This window comes from Sceloporus occidentalis, unplaced genomic scaffold (assembly GCF_023333645.1).
Source record: "Sceloporus occidentalis isolate IW3139 unplaced genomic scaffold, rSceOcc1.0.p SCAF_5, whole genome shotgun sequence".
NCBI lineage: Eukaryota > Metazoa > Chordata > Lepidosauria > Squamata > Phrynosomatidae > Sceloporus > Sceloporus occidentalis.
The window spans coordinates 34,585,944-34,606,538 of record NW_028316985.1 but is presented as its reverse complement, the minus strand read 5'-3'; the positions used below and the strand labels follow the sequence as shown (position 1 = coordinate 34,606,538).

General features: G+C 40.2%; 1 protein-coding gene across 2 annotated transcripts in view; it reads right to left on the bottom strand.

Annotated features, from left to right (window-relative positions):
- Positions 1 to 16,494, bottom strand: part of LOC149311917 (transcription factor MafF) — a 31,854-nt gene extending 15,360 nt beyond the window's left edge. For both annotated transcript variants that reach the window (XM_089528159.1, XM_089528161.1), the window contains exons 1-2: positions 16,442 to 16,494; positions 15,536 to 15,654 (exon numbers count right to left, since the gene is read on the bottom strand). In XM_089528159.1, coding sequence (XP_089384285.1) covers positions 15,536 to 15,654; positions 16,442 to 16,451 — 129 coding nt within the window. In that variant the 5' untranslated portion in view covers positions 16,452 to 16,494. The remainder of the gene's footprint in view (positions 1 to 15,535; positions 15,655 to 16,441) is intronic.
- Positions 16,495 to 20,595: the final 4,101 nt, after the last annotated feature.

The window sequence follows — 20,595 nt, the reverse complement described above, 5'->3', positions numbered from 1 at the left end:
GCAGAAACCAAAAACTGTTGCCAAGGTCCAACAAGCTGCTCTCCTCACGGTGCCTCCATCAATACTAGAGACTGCTGTGAAGCAGCCAAGAGGTGAATCAACACACACACACCTCCATCCCGTTCCAGGTTGCATGGTTGACCGACAAACTACAGGATAAAAGAATACAGGTAAAGAATGACATGAGAGCTGATGAGAGGTGAACCAGAAGACGTGGATGGCAAGCCGACTGCTTGAGATTTGTTCAGAGGAGAAACCAAGGCCAATTACAGCCAATAAGCCACACGTTCTGGAACAGCAAGTATCACAAACACAGGACTGCAACACGTAGAAAGAATGTTTCAGAAAGTGACTAGCTTTTTATCTTTCAGATGTTTCAAGGGTTGGGGAAATTATCCTTTCAGACAAGATCTCCCAGAATCTGAAACCTGTCATTAAAAAAAAAAAGTAATTTTTCCAGGCTCTGAAAAGGATGTGAGAATCACACATGCCAGAGTAAATAGTGTGATGAAAGGGAGGCCAGCTAATCTGGTTGAAGTCTGACCACACCAAGTCTAGCACAGGTTTACTACACAATCCAGGAGAAAATGAAAGAGGCAAAACTCAAGGATAGGATAAAGGATCCCTCTAAAAGGAGAAGGCAGAGAGAGAAACTGGAAATGGTTGCTGAGCAATACAAGCTTTTATGGATACCAGATCTGTGAACTGGGAAGATCCTTGTTCAAAGGAGTGCTGTCTCCAGCGACCCTTTTACTTGACAATTATAGAGCTATGATTCCATTTTAACTGCCACAGTTACACAAGACTGGGATCTACAGTTTGTTGAGATACCAGAGCTCTCTGGTTGAGACTTCTCCCTAAATTGCATACCCCAGGACTATAAGATTGAACCATGACAGTTAACGTGGAATTACAGAGCTATAATTACGTAACATGAAAGGGATTCAGGTTATGGATGGGTCTTGGACTACAACAGAGTTTGTAGAATTTGGAGTAGGTTACAATTGTCAGAATGATCACTAGCCATGCAAGCTGGGGGGTTATGGGACCCTGAAGATGCGGCTGAACTGCAACTCCCATCAGCTTTAACAGTATAGCCAGTGATGAGGAATGTTAAGAGTTATAGTCCAACAACATCTGAATAGCTGCAATTAGTCTATCATACTGTAGATGAGAATCTTTGCTGTATGTTGAATACCCTCTTCATAGCTGTCTCCTGCTATTGTTAAATGTAAATAAATTTGTGTTCCAGTGCCGAAAGTAAAGATGAGAAAATGTTACTTCTGTTTTTGTTGCTTTTGGGCCTCGACAGACGGGCAGCTAAATGCGTTCCCTTTAACCCCGGATCATTGCTGCGGCAACCACACACTGCAGCAACGATCCGTTCCCTCTCAAGAGCAAAAAGTAGCTGCATCATTGGCACACTCGCACACCATGATGCACCCCTTCTAGCCAGAGCCATTTGGGCGATGCGCACCATGGATGCCATCATGGTGCACCCCATGTGGACGGGTGTGCATCATGATGGCGGCCGAGCGGTGGAACTAGGGCAGGGAACGTGTGCACCCTCAGCCCTAGTATGCAGTCAGGCCAGCACAAAGTGCCCACCTGTACTGCCCCTTTGTTAACTGTTATTTAAAGTTCCGTGAATAAGACAGAATGGTAGAACAGAAGTTTAATTTCTTGTTTTATTTAATAACAATACTGTATCTGTAAAAACGATGTAGAAAAATAATACAATTTCCAAAAGTCCATATACACTGTCTTGCCCCTCTGTGAACCTTTTGAGCGTCAACATTAAAAGGAAGTTCACAGAGTGCTGCAGGCTGGGTTGTGGTGTTTCAGTTTTGTGTCAGACATCACTAATTGACTGCATCACAGGGAATGTCCAACATATCTCCATGACCCTTGTGTAACTGCATTCCATGAAGTAAGCAGAACAGCAATGCTACCAGTGGTAAGTACTACATCCTTTCCCCGGCAGGTATTTAATACTATGCTCAGAAAATAAGATTTGTCTGACAAGAGTTAGCCTTGAGAAAACTCGCATGCAATGGATCAGTAACATGGGTAATCTTATTAATTATTTTTATTAATCAGAAAACTCATAGAAGTTACACTTTCACATTCTAAACCTTTCATACTAAGTGGACCCTCAAGATACTGAGAACAACAAATTTGAAAAGAAGACAGTGCCTATGAGAATGTTTAAATATGACCCTGTTAATAGACTCAACCAAGGAAGCTACAGCCCTGAGTTTGCAAGACCTGAGCTGTTAACAACAGTATGACTTGGAGGTCACTTATGTGTGTGTGTATATACGCCTTCCAGCTGCCTTTGACTTATGACAACCCCATGAATTTCACAGGGGATTTAAAGCCAAGGGATACTTAGAGATGGGTTTGCCAGTTCTCTCCTCTGAAATACCTGTATAACCTACAGCATCTGGTATTTATTGCTGGCCTTTCATCCCAGGGCTGACTCAGCTCGGCTTCCAAGTTCAGGTGGGATCTGGTACCTTTAGGGTACTTAGGCATTTGCTCCTAGTTGTTTGGTTGGTTTTTATTGAATGGCATTAAGAGCCAGTTTCAGTAAGGCTATGGGGCCTACAACTTGCCAGCTCAACTATCCACACTTAATTTGGCAAGATACCAGTAAGAAAGGTGAAGAGGAACCTGGTACCTTTAGGATATTTACTCATAGGGTTGCCATAAGTCAAAGTTGATGACAATTAACAACATCTACTGTACTAACATGTGGTCCTTCCTTTGTCATCCTATTGTATATTCCCTGTACAGCTCCTTCTTGTTCTCTTTACTGTTTGAGGTGGTAGGCTTATGAGAAGTAGAAAAAGTAAGGAAGAAGGCAAGGTTTTTGAATAGGTAGGCAAGACTTCCACTGGCTAATTCTGTACACATATCACCACACTCAACCGCAAACTTGCTAGGCTAAATGTACTTCATGTGAGACCCATTTTATTTAAAGTTCAATTCAAACTCCATTGAAGTTGGAACTTGAATTGGCCACAAATCCTAAAACTTCTGAAACAGGCTGTGCATTGTGCCACGTGTGGAAGTTGTTCGGATGTTTCTATATAACTTTCTTTTTAAACAGAATGTTAATTGGACAAAAAAATGTGAAGATCCTCAAAATACAGTACACAGTTCTCCTTTCAGGCTATAATCTTATGCACACTTACTGGGGGGTGGGGAATCCTTTCAACAGAACAAGGATGGGAATCATGAGGCCTTTCAGATGTTGCTGGGTTGCAACACCTATCATTCTCCACTGGAGATGCTTGCTAATGCTGCTAAGACTTGCAGTCCAACATTTGGAAGGCTGCATGATTCCCATTCCTTGGATTAAAGTGTGACTAAGTAATTGTGCATGCAACTGCTGTTTCTAATGCCTGTGTATGGCACTGAGGCTGACAGGGTGTGTTCAGAAATCACAGTAAGGCAGAATTCCTGAGAATTCAGGCATATCATGAGTGTGGCCGCATGCACAAACATGACTGCTTCTACTACAAGGGCCAAGTGGAAGGAGGTAAACAAACCATTTGCCTCTACAGTAGTTTGTTACCATGACATCTGAAACCAGCCCTCTGCCATGTCTCTCCAATAAACCTCAGAAATAACCCATGTTATGGGGTTTGTTGCTGGTTTACTTGTTTGGGTGAAACATGTGCCAGGAAGCTGGCTACACACATCACAATAAGCACACCATGTGGGGAAGGTCCATAGTTTGTTTAGCTGCTCCTGCTTCTAATAATAAGCTTAGCTTCCCTGGTTCACCGCACAAATGACATAATCAGTAGGTGACTAGGAGACAGTGGAAGAGATGTATATAAAAGAATGAAAAGAAGGAGCTTATCCCATGGGCAAATAAGCCAGCTTACCTTTTCTGGATCTGGGATGCTCCTGGACATTATCATAACTAAATCGCCACTGATCCCCGATGCAATGCCGCCCCCCGGATGTATCTCGGGTCAAAGCCTTGCTCAGCCCGCACTTTTTCGAAATTGGGGAGTGTCTGACTTCAAAAAAATGGCTGACTGAGTGAGGCTTCAACCTGGGATGCATCTGGGCAGCAGCATCACAGCTAGATAAGTCGCGATTTAGTTATGATAACATCCGGAGGCATCCCAGATCCAGAAGTGAAGCCAGAAGAGGTAAGCTGGCTTATTTGCCCATGGGATCAGCTCCAAAGTCTTGTGTCTAAGATTCAATAGGTACCCAGGTTAGAAATTAAGATGGTCAAAGAGAAGTATTTGTCTGGTACAATATCAAATACATGTGTTTGGTAGAATATATAATACTGCTCAGCACACCATTCTGACCACAGCACCAGAACATCCTTTGCCTTTTGGATTCTTATAGTCCCTGTCTCAGCAGCAGACAAATATCAGAAGGTCTCTAGACCACCCTTTTTCATCCTTTTGACTCTGGAGGAATCTTTAAATAATGTCCAGGTCTCTCATGGAATCCAAAAGTTCCAGTAAACCCTGGTTCAGAAATCTTGCTCTAGATACTGTTGGGCTGCAGTTCTCAGTTGTTGTTGTGTGCCTCCAAATCATTTTTGACTTATGGCGACCATAAGGCGAACCTATCATAGGGTTTTGTTGGAAAGTTTCTTCAAAGGAGGTTTGCCATTGCTATCTTCTGAAGTTGAGAAGCTGTGACTTGCCCAATGGTTTTTATGCTTGAGAGGGGAACTGAACCCTGTTCTCGAATCGTAGTCCAGTACTCAAAGCACCACATCATTTCAGGTCTCATTAGCCCTATCCAAAAAGTCAATGGTGAGGGGCTATTTGAGTTGAAATCCAACAACATGTAAAAGATCACAATGACCCATCCCTACCCTATTTGAATTTTCTAGCTCTAAGCTTTAAAAGCAGCATCTTATCAGGCTGCTGCCATCTTGCTTCTCCCAGAATTTTCTAACAAGATCTTCAAACCTTTGCCTTGAAAATAAATTAGTTTAGTTCACAGAAGCACAAGGTAGATTATAATCCCCATACTCAACAACTGTTAATACGACAGATCTTTGAGACAGTGTACATGCTGTTGTACACTAGCATAATAATAATAATAATAATTTATATGGAATAATTTAAAAAGTATACTAATTGTGCTGATATGCCATTTAATAACTAACGCAGTATAATCACCTCACTGATGAACTGCAACTGTGAGATCAGAAGTTGCTTATCTACGCTGTGTGTGCTTCTGTGAAAGTGAAGGAGGTGCATGTTTGCATATTATACAATTCTGTGTACACAGATGAACTTTTGCGCATGATATCAAATGTTCAAAATATTTCCTCATGGGAATAGCAAGTTGTGTTTTCTAAGCAGAGAAAAAAACAGAGGGTGGGTTTACAAGACTACTTTCCCCACCAAGTGGTGACTTGTTTGAAGTCTTTTTATAACAGAAGGCCATGTGAAATGCATTTGCCTGCCTCCAGATTAAAATCCAGCAAGGCTTAAATGCTGTATATGTCAAGGAACTGATGGAGAAGGCAGGATAGAACATGCTGAATTCATTCCTAAACTTAGATTTCATATGGATCCACTGCAAGAAATCACCATGAGACAGATATGACATTTGTGTGTATTATGTATATAGGACATTAATTAATTAAAATCTAACATTTCAACAGAGGTGGAAACAGAGGTAGGGGAGATGAGTAGCAACTATTTTTTTTTTGATCCAGAACAGACTGGAAACAAAAAGGTTAGAAAGAATGAACAGAAGCAACATTATTTGTGCCACTTGTGGAAGTGTGTTTAATATCACCCTGTTATTTCCCAATATAAAAATGAACTGTTGCCAGCCAGACTTCAATTCAACATAACCTATAACTGACTTAAGGTCAGTGAAAACTAGGCACCTGATAAGAATCTTGAAATCCTACATTTAAAAGCAGAAAGTCACTTGGTTTCTGCAGGACTGTCCCAGGTAAATTGGTGCTGTTATGTAATTTATGACTATGAATCAAAATGTTCTTACACAATTTATGATCTGTGAAGTAAGTTTGTGTGGAATTCAAAAATTCACCCTGTATGATTTGGGGCTGTCTGGTTTGTGTATGTTGTACTTATAGCTACTGGAGGTGTCATACTTTCCCTTTTTTGCATTGCCACCCCAATCATCGGCTCCATCCTTTTTAAATGTGCACCTGCATCAGTGGATTTATATGCCACTTTAGGGTTAGGGTTAGAATGGAGGGCTCTTTGAGACCAGTCTCGCATTGGGGCATTTATATACAGGGTCAAAGGTGCACACTTTCTCAGCTAGAGTGGTTCATTTCTGCTTCTTTTCAGTCCAGCTTTTCCTGCCTTGGAGAAGTCATGGTGCAGTTTCCGGCTGCATTGGGAGTGTGTGTCATCTAAACGCCATGCCCTCAAAGCGGCCTGAAACTGCTTTTTTTGGCCCATCCGAGGCCTGTGTGCTTCAGAAATATTTCACCACTGGTCTTGCAACAACTGGCTTCCAGTTTGCCTCCAAGCTCAATTCCAAACCTTTGGTTTGATCTATAAAAACCAAAAAGGCTTAGGACCAAGATATCTGAACAACCACCTCCTATCCTATGAACCTGCCCAAAATTTTACAGGGCTTTTTTTTATGGCATACCTGTTGTGGATCTCTCTCCCAAGGGAAGTCAGACTGGCTCAATTCCTCTTGGATTTCTAGCAGACAACCAAGACTGTATTATTTCATATGGCCTTTGAGATTTAGAACCAGGGGTAGGTGTTCTGACTCTTTAAAACTATTTTTAAAGGCATTGTTTCAGTTTTGTTTTTAAGTAACATCTCTCTTTAATCTATTAAACATTGCTTCAAAGGCTTTGGTGGACTAAGAGGTGATAAATAACTGCTTTAAATAAAAATAAACAAAACTTTAATAATGTGCAAACATTCAAGTTCTCCAGTTGATCCACAATCAATCCAACACTAAGTTTTTTTTAAAAAAAAACTAAACAACACAATTTTTATATCACAATTGCCCTTATAATCAAAGCTCTGGGTTATTAGCAAAAGTCCCATGGTAATTTACAAAACCAAACGTGTAATCAATTCCTTTTGTCTTTTTAATACAACTTCTTGTATATTCTGTATTTTTAGTTCTACCATAAATTTTATTGCTCTGCTGTATTTATCCTTTTAATATCTTATTTTATTTTTGTGAGAAACAATGCTGAAATAAATAAAACACATGCTTGTAAACTGGAAACAACTTTAAAGGCAAGCATCTGCACTACGAATGGTGTTTTCTCTCTGTCTCTTTCCTTCCTTTTTCACCTTATTGTTAAGAAAAGAACATACCATCTTTGGAAAAACAGATGTGATGTCAGAGGAGTGTGCTGAAATATGTCTATAGTTATATGTTCTTGTAACCCTAAGGGTCTGTAGTCATATAAATAACTACCTTAACAAGCCTACACACTCAGATACCATACCACACAATAGTTCCCTCAGTGCAGTGAACAAAGGAACTATAGCTCAGAGGAAAAAGCCCATGTTTCATATTCCAAAAGTTTCATTCTTAAAATCTCCACTTAAAAAACAGACCTTCCAGATGCTCTTGAACTGCAACTCCCATTTGCTATGCTGGTTACAGCTGCTGGGAGTTGAAGTTCAAGTACATCTGGCAAGCCCCATAACATCTGGAGCCAGGGCCACATATTTCCTACAACTGATTTAAAAAGACCTTATGGAACAAAAACTTTTGCGCAAGAGCTGATGCTAGTCAGTATGGAAGCAATACAGGCTGAGTATCCCTTATACAAAATTCCAAAATTTGAAATATTCCAAAATTGTCCACATGGGTGGCTAAGATAGTGACACTTTTGCTTTCTGGTGGTTCAGAGTACACAGGTTTTTGTTTCATGCATAAAATTATTTAAAATATTGTATATAAAAATACCCTCAAGCTATGGACATAGGATGTATACAAAACATAAATGAATTTCATGTTTAGACTTGGGTCCCATCTCTAAGATCTCATTATGCACCTGAAAATATTCCAAAATCTGAAAAATTCCAAAACATTTCTGGTTCCAAGTATTTCGGATAAGGGAGACTCAATCTGGTATTGGACTAGATGAGCAAATAGTCTTGATTCAGTGTTTTGAAGTTCTGTATGCTCATGTTGGCCTAAATCCATTGCGAATCTCAACTCAAATAGACACACTGAACATTAAATCAATATCTGTTTTGTTATTTGGGTCTATTCTAGCTGGATTTGGGTTTAGATTTAAGGCATGTGACATGGATTCTGGGAAACCAGGGTTCAAATCCCCACTTGGCCATGGAAAGCCATTGGGGGACCTTGGGCAAATAATTATCAGCCTTAGCAGAAGGCAATAGCAAACCTCTTTTGAATTAATTTTACCACCCCCCCCCCCAAAACTGGATAGGGTCACTGTGAGCCAACTGCAAGACACATAAAAACAACAACATATTTTTACATTTCGCAAAATTTGCTGCCACAACAGTTTACAGTAAAATTCCACACAAATATAAGGTATACTTGGTCCAAAACACAATAACTGCTGAAATAATGCAATCTCAGATTGTTTTACTTGCCCTGGCCCGGTGCTTGGGAAATCCTGGGAATTGTAGTTTATTGTGGCACCAGAGCTCTCTGACAGAGAAGGCTCAATATCTCACAAAGCTACAGTTCCCAGAATTCCCTAACATTGAGACAGGGCAATTAAAGTGGTCTCAAACTGAATTATTTCTGCAGTGTGTTTTGGATCCTTAAGCATTTGTTGAAAGGTGACAAACTCATTCCCAGCCAAACACAGTCCCATGCCTTCCAGCACCACCATATCAAAGGTATCTTTACATTTTTCCCTTCTCTCACCTTAACCTGTTCACCCCCATTGCCAAAATTTAAATTGTAAGCTTCTCTGGGAAGTGGGTAAAGTGTCACTCTTCAAGCTTGCAGGAGCTACTTTAATTTCTTTTACAAGAATGCCAATCAGAATCTGGTCCAAAAGCAAACGTTTGAAATTTAAGAATCGTCGAGTTGGAAAGGACTCCAAGGGCCATCCAATCTAACCCCACTTGCCATGCAGGAATACACAATCAAAACATCCTCGACAGATGGCCATCCAGACTCTGTTTAAAGACCTCCAAAGGAGGAGACTCCACCACTCTCCGAGGAAGGAGTGTGTTCCACTGTTGAACAACTCTTACCACCAGAGAGTTCTTCCCAATGTTTTGGTGAGATCTCCTTTCTTGTTGTTTGCATCCATTGCTCTTGGTCCTAGTCTCTGCAGTAGCAGAAAACAAGCTTGCTCTAACCTCAATATAACATCAAATATTTCATCCTTTCCAGGCTAAAGAATTCTGAACCAAAGTACTTGTTCTAGAATTCTCACAGTATTTCCACATAAAAACCCACCCCTGGTTGTGCCAAAACTTTTTGTCATTTCAGTATTACATCTTAGGATAATAACGCAGGATCCCTTTATTGCTACTACTGCTAAATAAACTGGGAGTGGGAAATCTTTGCTCTTCTGCAGCAAATCTTCCCACTCCTGTTTAAAGTGCCACGTAAAAAGATGGTGTCCTATAGCCCCATTGTAAATAAACCCATAAAATTACTAGCCTGTTTTTTGAAAAAACACAGCTAAAAAACAGTAGACAATATTTTGCATGCAGACTAAAAGAGCCAGTATGGTGTCATGCAGTGCTACACAAGGTGGTGGTCCTGGACTGTTGCTGGTTCATAAGCCATTGGCTGCCAGTCCCTGACATATTTCCGGGAAAGAAAGAAACAATTGTAGTCAATGGGGAGAAATACAGTGACAGTCCCTGGCCCACTGGAAAAAATATAAGTTCAGGTCTCCCACACCAGATAAGCACTGGTATTGTGGCTTGAGTGTTGGACTAGGACTCTGGGAGACCAGGATTTGAATTCCCACTAAGCCATGGAAACCCACCTGTTGATTTTGGGCAAGTCACACTCTCTAAGCCTCAGAGGAAGGCAAACCTCTTCTGAAGAAATCATGCCAAAAGAACCCTATGATATGGTCAACATCATTTGGAGTTGACTTAGGGGGGCAACAAGATAGCAAAATGTGAGTCCCCCCAACTTTGATGCCTTGTGTTTATTTTATATGTAACTAATTACGTAGTAACTTATAATTACACAATAAAGTAATTGTCCTATTTTTCCATTAGAAGAATAACAGTCACTCCATCTGAGGTTGGACAGACCAAGGCCTCATCTGTGCGGCAGAAATAATGCTGTTTGACACCACTTTAACTGCCAGGGCTCAATGTTCTGGAATTCTGGGATTTCTAGTTTGTTATAGCACCAGAGCTCTCAGACAGAGATGGCTAAATATCTTACAAAACTATAAATCTCAGATGATTTATAGATGAGGCCTGAGAAGGAAAGAGAGTGGGTGGCCTCAGGTCACTCAGTGAGTTTCATGGCTCAGTGAGGACCAGAACCTGGATTTCCCAAGTCCCAGTCCAACACTCTACCTACTTCAGGACTGGCTTGGCTGGTTAATTATAGAATGTTTAAAGTCTTCGACCACGGAAGTGACTTTCTTTCCACTGCAGCAAATATGGAAACAAGGGGGCTGATGATAAAAGAAAGGTACAATCTGTCCTTTCTCCACCAACACACTCATGTTTGCATAGAGTTTTTCATTGCATATGGTGACCAGGGAAACTGTTCAATACAATGCTGATACACACACACGCATATATATATTCAAACAGGCATCTTTGATCACTGGCTTTGATTACAAGACTACAGACTGTCTAGTCTGCCTGTATTTCTTTTATTTTTCCCAGAAACAATATTTATACCTGTCCTACATGAGAGAGCCAGAGTTGTGTAGTAGTGGTCTCAGCATTGGACTACAACTTGAGACCAGGGTTCAAATTCTGGCTTGGCCATGTAAATCCACTGGGTGCCTTTGGGCAAGTCACAATTTCTCAGCTTCAGATGATGGCAACTTGCCAACTTGAAGAAACTTGCCAAGAAACCCTCATGGTAGGTTCAGTTTAAGGTCACCATAAGTTGGAAATGACTTGGAGGCACATAACAACAATTACAACCTACATGTAACCACTCAGAAATAAGTCCCACTCAATTGGGTTGGGATTTATTTCTCCTAAGTAAGTATATATAGGTTTGTAGCTTTAGAAACTCACTATATTTTTATTTATTTATTACATTTATGCTGCTCCTTTCTCCTATGATGGGATCCAATGCAGCCATCATATATATATATATATATATATATATATATATATATATGATGGCTGCAGTGGATATATATATATATATATTTTAAAAACACCAGTTCTTCTGTGTATGCTATCACTAAATTTAAAAGAAAACATTTTGTCATCAGTGAAATAAATAGATGATGGCACAAAATGCTAGTTTTAGAATTACATTCCTTGCAAGCCATAAACATGTGTCAGGTACTTTATAACAGCCTAGGAGCTGAATCAAAATAAAATATCGCTGAGTGGCAAAGGTGCTTCTGAAAATTAAAAAACTAAATTGCAATCTCAAAATATATATCCTCACATATATTTATTTTGATAAATTACTATGTAGTCATCTACAGGCAAACATTAGACACTCCTTCTTAAAAAGATTAAAACATGCCAGTCAATATTTCACCATTTTGTTTATAGCAGACAACATTCAAAAAATTTCCAGGGGAAGGGAGTACCCGCACACAATGAGCTGGACTGTCCATAAACGCAAATGTCACAATAAAATTGTTGAATTTTTCAGGTGTCACAAAGCCCTTTGTAATTTTCAAAAAAGACTCTTACAGCACAAGGAATGTTTTGGACTTGTGAAACTGGAAAAGGCCAAACAAGTATAAAAATGCATGGCCAAAATCCAGCTGCTTTATCCCAAGCAAAGTGAACCCACTACTTGTGCTGTTTTATACCTGTGTTGATTTACCATTCAGCAACTGATTAAATGGTTTTGCTGTAGATGAGACTAGATGCCGGATGTAACCCTATGTTTGTAGACATTTCCCTGAAAGGTGTTGGCTTTCTGTTTTTAGCAAAGTGAATCAAAGTGAGTCAAAAATGAGGGTCGTCAAATTCTGCTAGTAATTACAGCATTTTTTGTTGTTTGTGTGGGAAGGAGGAAATTGTCAGTACTGTTTGATGAGTTTCTTTGAACAAAAACTCAAGGCACAATGTTATAGAAATCATATGTCTTTATCTTGTGCCTACACATAGCTATATATCTTCTGAGATCCTCCCCTGTTTTCCTTCCCCTTGAATTAAGTAATTTTCCTAATTATGTTATACGTTGGGTAACATTTGCCTTTTACCTACAGTTTCTCTCTGTCTCTTACTCTCTCATGAGTCATCAGCCAGGTTACTTATATAGAAACCTGGCTCAGGTGATATATAGACATTTCAGGTAGATTGGCACAGCAAGCTTTTTTTTTTTTTTTGCAGTGCTTAGCAAAGGATCACTGCATAACGTAGTGGTTTGAGTGTTGTGCTACGACTCTAGAGACCAGGGTTCGATTCCCAGTTCGGCCATGAAACCCACTGGTTGACTTTGGGCAAGTCACATACTCTCAGCCTCTGGAGAAGGCAATGGCAAACCTCCTCTGAACAAATTGTGCCAAGACAACCTCATGATAGGGGGTCACCATAAGTTGGAAATTACTTGAAAGAAAACAATAACAACAAGGGTTTTTTAAAAATAAATAAATAAATAAATAAATAATGCCTGACAAAAATTAAAGAGGTTAATAGAGACAGAGTGGTCAGGATTTATCAATAGTACTAAATAATACAGAATTGATTCCCATCAGCTTGTCACAGATGCAAGTGCCAAACTACAACATCTAGGTTTGAGAGATACTGTACTGTTGGTTTTAAGAGAAAGTTCCATTTTCCTAGGGCATTAAAATTCCTTGGAGAAAAATGGATCTGCCTGTTGCTGAAGTGGGAAGTTGTTTTTAATTACACCAGTCTGACCCCTAGTCCCAAAGTCAGGACATTTCACAAGCTAGTGACTTCAAATCAAAGTGCCCATAACATAGTCCTCATCTGGAAGAGGACCATAAACAAGGTGCTTCATATAGGTGTCAGAGAGAGTGGACCTAGTCACACTACCCAGTTATAGTCATATGATTCCACTTTAACGGCCATGGCTGCATCTGACTGAATTCTGGGATTTGCAATTTACAGAGGGACCTTTAGAGATGCCACACAAAAAGGTCAGGATTCTATAGAATGTAGCCATGACAGTTAAAGTGTATAGTGTAAATGGCCCCTGCTATTGCCACTTTTTCGGTGGCACCCTGTATAGATGGAAGGTCCTCTCCAGACGTATCCATCAGCTACCTATTCTCATATCTTTAGGCACCACATTTCTCTTGCATCTTTGGATTTTAAAATATTATTTTCAAAATTATTATTTTAGCTCTGCTTTATGCCTTTCCTCTTTATTTAAGTTTCGTAATGGATATTTATGCTGCTGGTTAAGCAACTGCCACTATTTTATATGGTTTTTCAAATTATTTGTTTATCATAAATTGTTCTGAATAACACATGGGCTATCTCTGCATCCTGCCTTCCAGAGGTTCCTGCATCACATCTCCCATTGTTCCCAGACAACAGAGTCCACACTAAGCTTTGTAGATTTTGCTAAGGTCCAAAACATCCTGAAGGGCACCAGGTCAGAGAAGACTTCCCTTTCAATGAATAAACAAATAACACACTAAATAGCAGGTGCACTGCAGAGGGAACACCTTGAGGTGAGTTGGAGTCGGACAGGAGAAACACATACTACACACTATATAGGGGAAAACAACCCAATGCCTCTGGCTCTCTAGCACATTTGGGCCTGGGGAGGATTCCTTCCAGGGCCCAAATATGACAGTGAGTCCAAAGCAAAAGAACCGCTCACCTATCCAGATTTCTTCCAGAGGAAAAATTTCAGACCCCTGGGGCTTCAGATCTCAACTTTTGTTTTCTTGTTAACTAACTGACCTAGAAACTCTCCTAGGAAAGGTTTCTAAAATACCCCCATTCTGCTTTTCAGGACCCACTTAGTGTCTTTCCCTACTGATTTCCTCCTTTCCCAGAGATCCTGTGTGTGGGGGAGTCCATCCTGATGAAATGCACCAGTCAAAAGACCACTTCAAATGGGCAAAGGACCGGTTTATCAGTGCATGACAGAAATAAACGATCACAAGTCGGATCTGTACAATTTCGCATTATTCCCCCTGCCGCCCCCAGTCCACCCTCGATCAAATCCCAGCGTGCAACTGGAACCAGGCAGAGGAAAATCCTTACATGTGACACAGGCCTCGGCATGTGCCTGCACATGGTTAACAGGAGCCATGAGTAACTCCTATGTTATTATGCGATTTCCTGCTACCTTTTTTTTAGATGCAGCTGTCTGGGCATACAAGTGTGGATAGTCGTGAAGGAAGAAGGCAGGAAACCATTTCATTTTTAAAGGCATCGCCACTGGATTTTTAAAAAGACGATTGGGTTAGTCTGGAAAACCTGTCTGCCAAGGGATTTGGGGGCCCCTTGGAGACTTGCTGAAAGAAAGAAGCTGGGAGCAGGAGCTTTCGTGCCTCAAGTTTACAAAAGCTCCTGCTCCCAGCTTTTTCCTTGCATTGGATTTGTACAGGCCAATAACACAACAACAAACAACAACCCTGTGAAACCCAGATCCTTTCTGAACATCCCTTCCCCACAATGTAACCACACTCTGCCCAACAAAAACACTCCCAGCTTCTTTGAGTCTCCAAAGGTGCTCCAAGATCCCTTAGATTTTTAGAAGGAAACCACACAACAACAACAACAACAAACAAACAAACAAACAACCACCCTTTGGAAGCCAGATCCTCACAACCTAACCTGCACTCAGTGTCACAGAAATGCTGCCAGATTCTTTCTTTCAGTGGGCCTCCAAAGGTGCTCCAAGATCCCTTTGCACTGGATTTTTAGAGGGCAGCACACAACCACTAACCAGATCCTTTCCGAACCAGATCCTTTTGGAGGTCTTTCTGGACATCCTTCCCCACAACCAAACCTACACTCTCTGTGTCACAGAAATGCACCCAGCCTCTTTCTTGTAGTGAATCTCCCAAGATCCCTTTGCGTTAGATTTTTTTGGAGAGCAACCACACAACCACAAAACAGCCACCTTTTGGAATCCAGATCCTTTCTGAACCTCCCTTCCCCACCACTAAACTTACACTCTTGTGTAACTGAGATCAGGGTTGAAAACATCTGATCTGGGCGATGGGGGGTGGCTGAAGGAAATCAACACAACACACACAGAGACACACAACCTCAGCCATAAATCCTCTTTTTCTAGAGGGTGGCTAGGCTCTCCCTGCCACCCACAGTTTGGGCAGGAGGCATTTCAAAGGAAGACCTACACAGAGAAAGGAAAATAAAGCAAAAGCAAAGCCATCCCTGGTTCTCTGACATCTGGAACTTTCCTTGCTACTACAGAGTTACAAGCCAAAAACCTTTCTACTTACTTTGCTCAATATATATCTATATCTTCCGGATGAATTTTCAGTGGCTTCTCTCTTCCTTTCCACCTTCTTCTTTTTCCTCCCTTTCTTCGGTTCTCTTTTTGGAACCCTCTTGTTTGTTGCTGTAAAAATAATAATAATGATGATGGTGATGATGATGATGATAGTAATAAAAATGATAATAATAAATAAAGGGAGATGCAGTGGGCTTGTTTTCCAAGCAGGAGGGCTGAGCTGGCCTGCGCGATCTGCTGAGTTGTAATCTGAGTTTCCTGGAATTACTCACTCACAGGATTCTTTTCATTCATAAAAACAGAGTCATGCGATGACATCATTCTTTCCCCTCCCTCCCCATTTTAGGGAAGGGCAGAAGGGAGGGGAGAAGCAAGCTGCCATCTTGGTGATGGGCACTGAGGTTTTAAAGGGACCTTGTCCCTTATGTAAAACCCCAACTAATGACACCTTTATGGGGACAACCATAATGCACCCTGTGCATGCTGCAAGCTTTGGCAGCTCCACTGGCTTCTTCATCAGGCAAGGTGTTCAAAACCAAACAGGAGAGGTGAAAAGAAAAATGGAAGATGTTAGTCCTAGCCCTGCATGTTGCATTTCTCTTCTTAGTTAAGATGGTACGAAGAGGCAAATCTTGCAGGCTGGAACCTCCTCCTTCTGGCCCTCTGGCAAATGGGAGGTTCCCAAAGTTCAGGAAATTTAATATCTATTTGCAATCCAAAAAAGGAACACAAATGCATCTGAAGTCTATGAAACACATGATGCCAAGTTTCTTTCTTTCAGTTAGTCTCAGGTGATGTTTTTAAAAAATCCCTCCCAAATATTTTTATTGTTAAAATTGGAAAAAAAGATTAGACAATACAACAACAAAACAATAACAACATTAAATCAACATACATACAAACATTACTTCTTTCTGTGTTGTAGTTCCCTTGCTTTTTGCCTCACAATTGAGATTGCGCTTTTTTAACGTAAATATTCAATGAAATTTTTGTATGTCTTGTATGGCTTCATGTTATTTCTTCTTTAGCTTTAGATTGTTTTGTTTTTTACTCCTTTTATTTATTTTTTCACATGTGTATTTCTTCCATTTATTTCTATTCACAGCCAGTGTTGCCAGTTTCCAAGGAATTGCGCAGAATCCGGGGAATTTAATTAATTTATTTCTGAGGATTATGACTGAATAATAGTAATAAATAAATAAAATAATAAATAAATAAATAAATAAATAAATAAAATAATAGTAATAAATAAATAAAATAGCATGCCATTGCCCGAAATTGTGTGTGGTAGTCTATAATGCAATAATGTGAAACCCCATGATTGCATTCGCATTGCCATTGGATTATATTTCCAATTTCCCTTGTCTGATAACGTCCTTAGACTAGTACTCTGACTGGAGACCAAAGTTAAATTCCCAGCTTGGCAATAAAAACCACTGGGCGACCCTGGGCAAGTGACATGCTCTCAGCCTCAGAGGCAAAGGCAAACCTCCTCTGAACAAATCTTGCCAAGAAAATGCCATGAAAGGGTCAGCATATGTCGGAAACAACTTGAAGGCAGCCAACCAATTGCAGCTCTAGATCCAGCCCAATAAATACTTCTGATAATAGCCCTTCTCCCTTTTTATTCGTCTTATTTTCTTCATCTTTATTAATCTTATCTACCAATACATACAAGGAGAAAAATAATAATAATTGTATTATCATATCCTCTAACATTTCCCAGGTCAAAACCAGGACATGTGTGGCCAAGCAAAATCAGAGTGTGGTCAAGATGGCAAAAGTTATTAATGATTAAAAACACAAAGTTTAGGAGAGGCTGCAGCAGTTTGCTTTGGCTTGAGACTATTGGGAAGGGCAGGATTCAGTCCGTTCCTCTCTGCTCCCACTCCCATTGAATTAGCTGAATGCAAACTACTTTGGCACTTTGAATTTAGTTTGCAGTAGTTGAAGTAAAATGACAACAAATAGGGAAAGTGGAAGGAAGAGAGAAAAGCCAGGACATTTTCAAAGCAGCTGAAGATGTGGGATGCCTGATCATTAATCATGACTATCCCTGCACAATTGAAACAGTTGGAAGGATTAATACTTAGTTGCCCATGAGTTTCAGGGCACTGCCAAAGTTTCTTCACACAAGTAAACACTGGAGATTTAGGCAGCATCCACACTGTAGAAATAATCCAAATTGACACCAGTTTAACTGCCATGGCCCAGTGCTACTGGATTTGGGGAACTGTAGTTTGTGGTGGCACCAGAGCTCTCTGACAGAGAAGGCTAAATGTCTCACAAAATACAGTTCCCAGAATTCCATAGCATTGGATCATGGCAATTAAAATGATGTCAACCTGGATTATTTCTGCAGTGCTGATGCAGTCCTGTTTTGTCTTTTGGGTATTTGTTTTGCTTACAAATGTATATATAGGTAACAACTTGCTGGAAATAATACTTCTGTCCTACAGCATTCACTGGGTTTTGTTTTGTTTTTTCATCGGATTCTTAGACAACAGTTTTGTTTGAAACTCACCACACACTACACTTGATCTTAGCTAAAAGGCTGAGAAGCTCAAGGAAAACTACAGCTCATCTAAACTCTCCGCAGGAAGGAGGAAGATTAAATTGAACTAGCCAAACTACCTGTTATTCTCTGTCAGCACACAAATTGCTGACTGAATGCTGCTGATTCCAGGACACACCACCCTTAAGGTGATTTGCCCTTTCGGGAAAACATCATTAACATTTTTCTGTGCCTGCCTTCTCTGCCAGAGCGATCAAGCTAGCCAAAGGCACAACCGTATTTTAATGAATGAAACTGTATGCAAATATACTAATTTCCTATATGAAATTGGCAATGTCAACTGTGGCTGCATCCACACTGGAGAAATAACCTGGTTTGGCACCATTTTAACTGCCCTGGCTCAAGGCTATGGAATTCTGGGAGTTTGTTGTGGGCCCAATACAATGGATAGTAAGATGGTGTCTCTTCTATAAAACAGAAAAATGAAGGTTTCTTTATAATTTTAAAAAAGTATTTTCAAGCTCTGGATGCTTGAATCCATGGATAAAGAATCTGTGGATACAGAGGGCCCACTGTATAACATATGATCCTCAACTATATCTTGTTTTAATGTTGTGAACTGCCTTGATCCCTGCACCAAGAGAAAAGTAGATATAAAATAAACAAATAAATAAACAAATAAACAAGATTTTAATAGTTACATCATAAATGTGAGGTTATAATCAGGGAAGCATGTAGAACGAAGTTGTTAAAGGTTATGTTATAGGACAAAAACAGTATACCGAATTGAGCCCAGAGCACAATAGGGAGCTGTCCAGTTCTGGAGCACAGGTGTAATGCACTTTACACTAACACTTTCTGCTGAAATAGTGTCAAGAGCAGCACAACATGTTACACTAGTCTAGCCTTGAGGCCACTAAAATCTGAATGGATGTGCTTTCCAAAGGGAGCAGCTGAGATGGAGAGTGGAAAATGGAAGGACGATTAGGCCTGATCCTTACAATCTTTATAACAACAAAAATAATTCTGTTTATTTCCTTTTTACTTTTATATTTATGCCTCAGACTATACTAGACATTAACAGTGTTCCCATCTTACAAGACATCTTGCTAAACTAGTTCAGTATTGCCAGTATCTGCGGACTGGACATCCTTGCAAAGCACTACCATTTATTTTAGTACCCTTTACATTTATCTGATATTTCCTCTGAAAATATCTGCACAGCTCAAGGCCTGGCATTTCCCCCCCATCCCTTTCATGATTTTATTTCTTTTTAAAAAGAGGAATATATATGTCAGACAACAACAACAACAACAACAACAACAAATATATGGGCTAGCATGGCATAGTGGTGTGAGTGTTGGAATAGGACCCTGGGAGACCAGGTTTCAAATCCCATCTTGGCCATATAAACCCACTGGGTGCCCTTGGGCAAGTCACACTCTCTCCGCCTCAGAGGATGTCAATGGGAAACAACGAATAAATATTGCCAAAAAAAACAACAAAGATAGATAGATGATAGATATGATGGCAAATCATTCTTTTCAACCTCCAGATTTCCTGTTATCTTTAAAAATGTGTTTTTGGGGGAGGTCAAGAGCTGAAGCAAGTCCAAGTGACTGTTTCAGGAACTCATCAAAGGACAGCCCAGTATTTAGATGCAGGAATGGGAACAGTAGCTATCTCAGTAGACATCTAGTCTCTTGCATCTGCACCCAGGCCTGTCTCACTGCTGGACAGGACTAGAAAATGCCTGGTTTGAAACTGGCCCAGCTGGTTATGTTGACTGATACCAAGCAGGCCAGGTATTATTATTTTTTTCTCCCAAAGCTCAGCTTCACTCTTACACAACAAGAACATGCATTCTCAAATATGATTGTGTGGAAATGAGCAGTGGCTTAATTGGCAGCTACAAAAGAGGGATCAACTCAACAGTTGCAACCCTGCTGAACTTTTAGCTGCAGCCTGAGGCATGTGTATTAAAAACAGAAGCTATAATCTGAATACTGATGATTACGGATGCAGCTACACTGTAAAAATAATGTAGTTTGACACCACTTTAAATATCCTCTGCACTCCTGGGGGTAGTAGTTTTTCAAGGTCTTTCAATATCTCTGCTAAAGCTTTCTGGTAACTTACAAAACTACAAAGACCAGGATTTGATAAAATGGAGACGTGACAGTTTAGCGTCCAAAACAGATTGCAGAAATAATCCAGTTTGGGATCGCTTTAACTGCCCTGGCTCAATGCTAGGGGATTCTGGGAACTGTAGTTTTGTGAAACATTTAGCCTTCTCTGTCAGAGAGCTCTGGGGCCACAATAAACTATAATTCCCAGGGTTCCCTGGCACTGAGCCAGGTCAGTTAAAATGGTTTCAAACTGAATTATTTCTGCAGTGTTTTGGACCAAAGTGGAGTCAAACTGCACTATTTCTACAATGTAGATGCACCCTATGATTATTAGAATTGGAATTGTCATGCCATTTGTAAACATATGTTAAAAAAAGAAGAAGCCTGATATGGGATGTAAGGGCT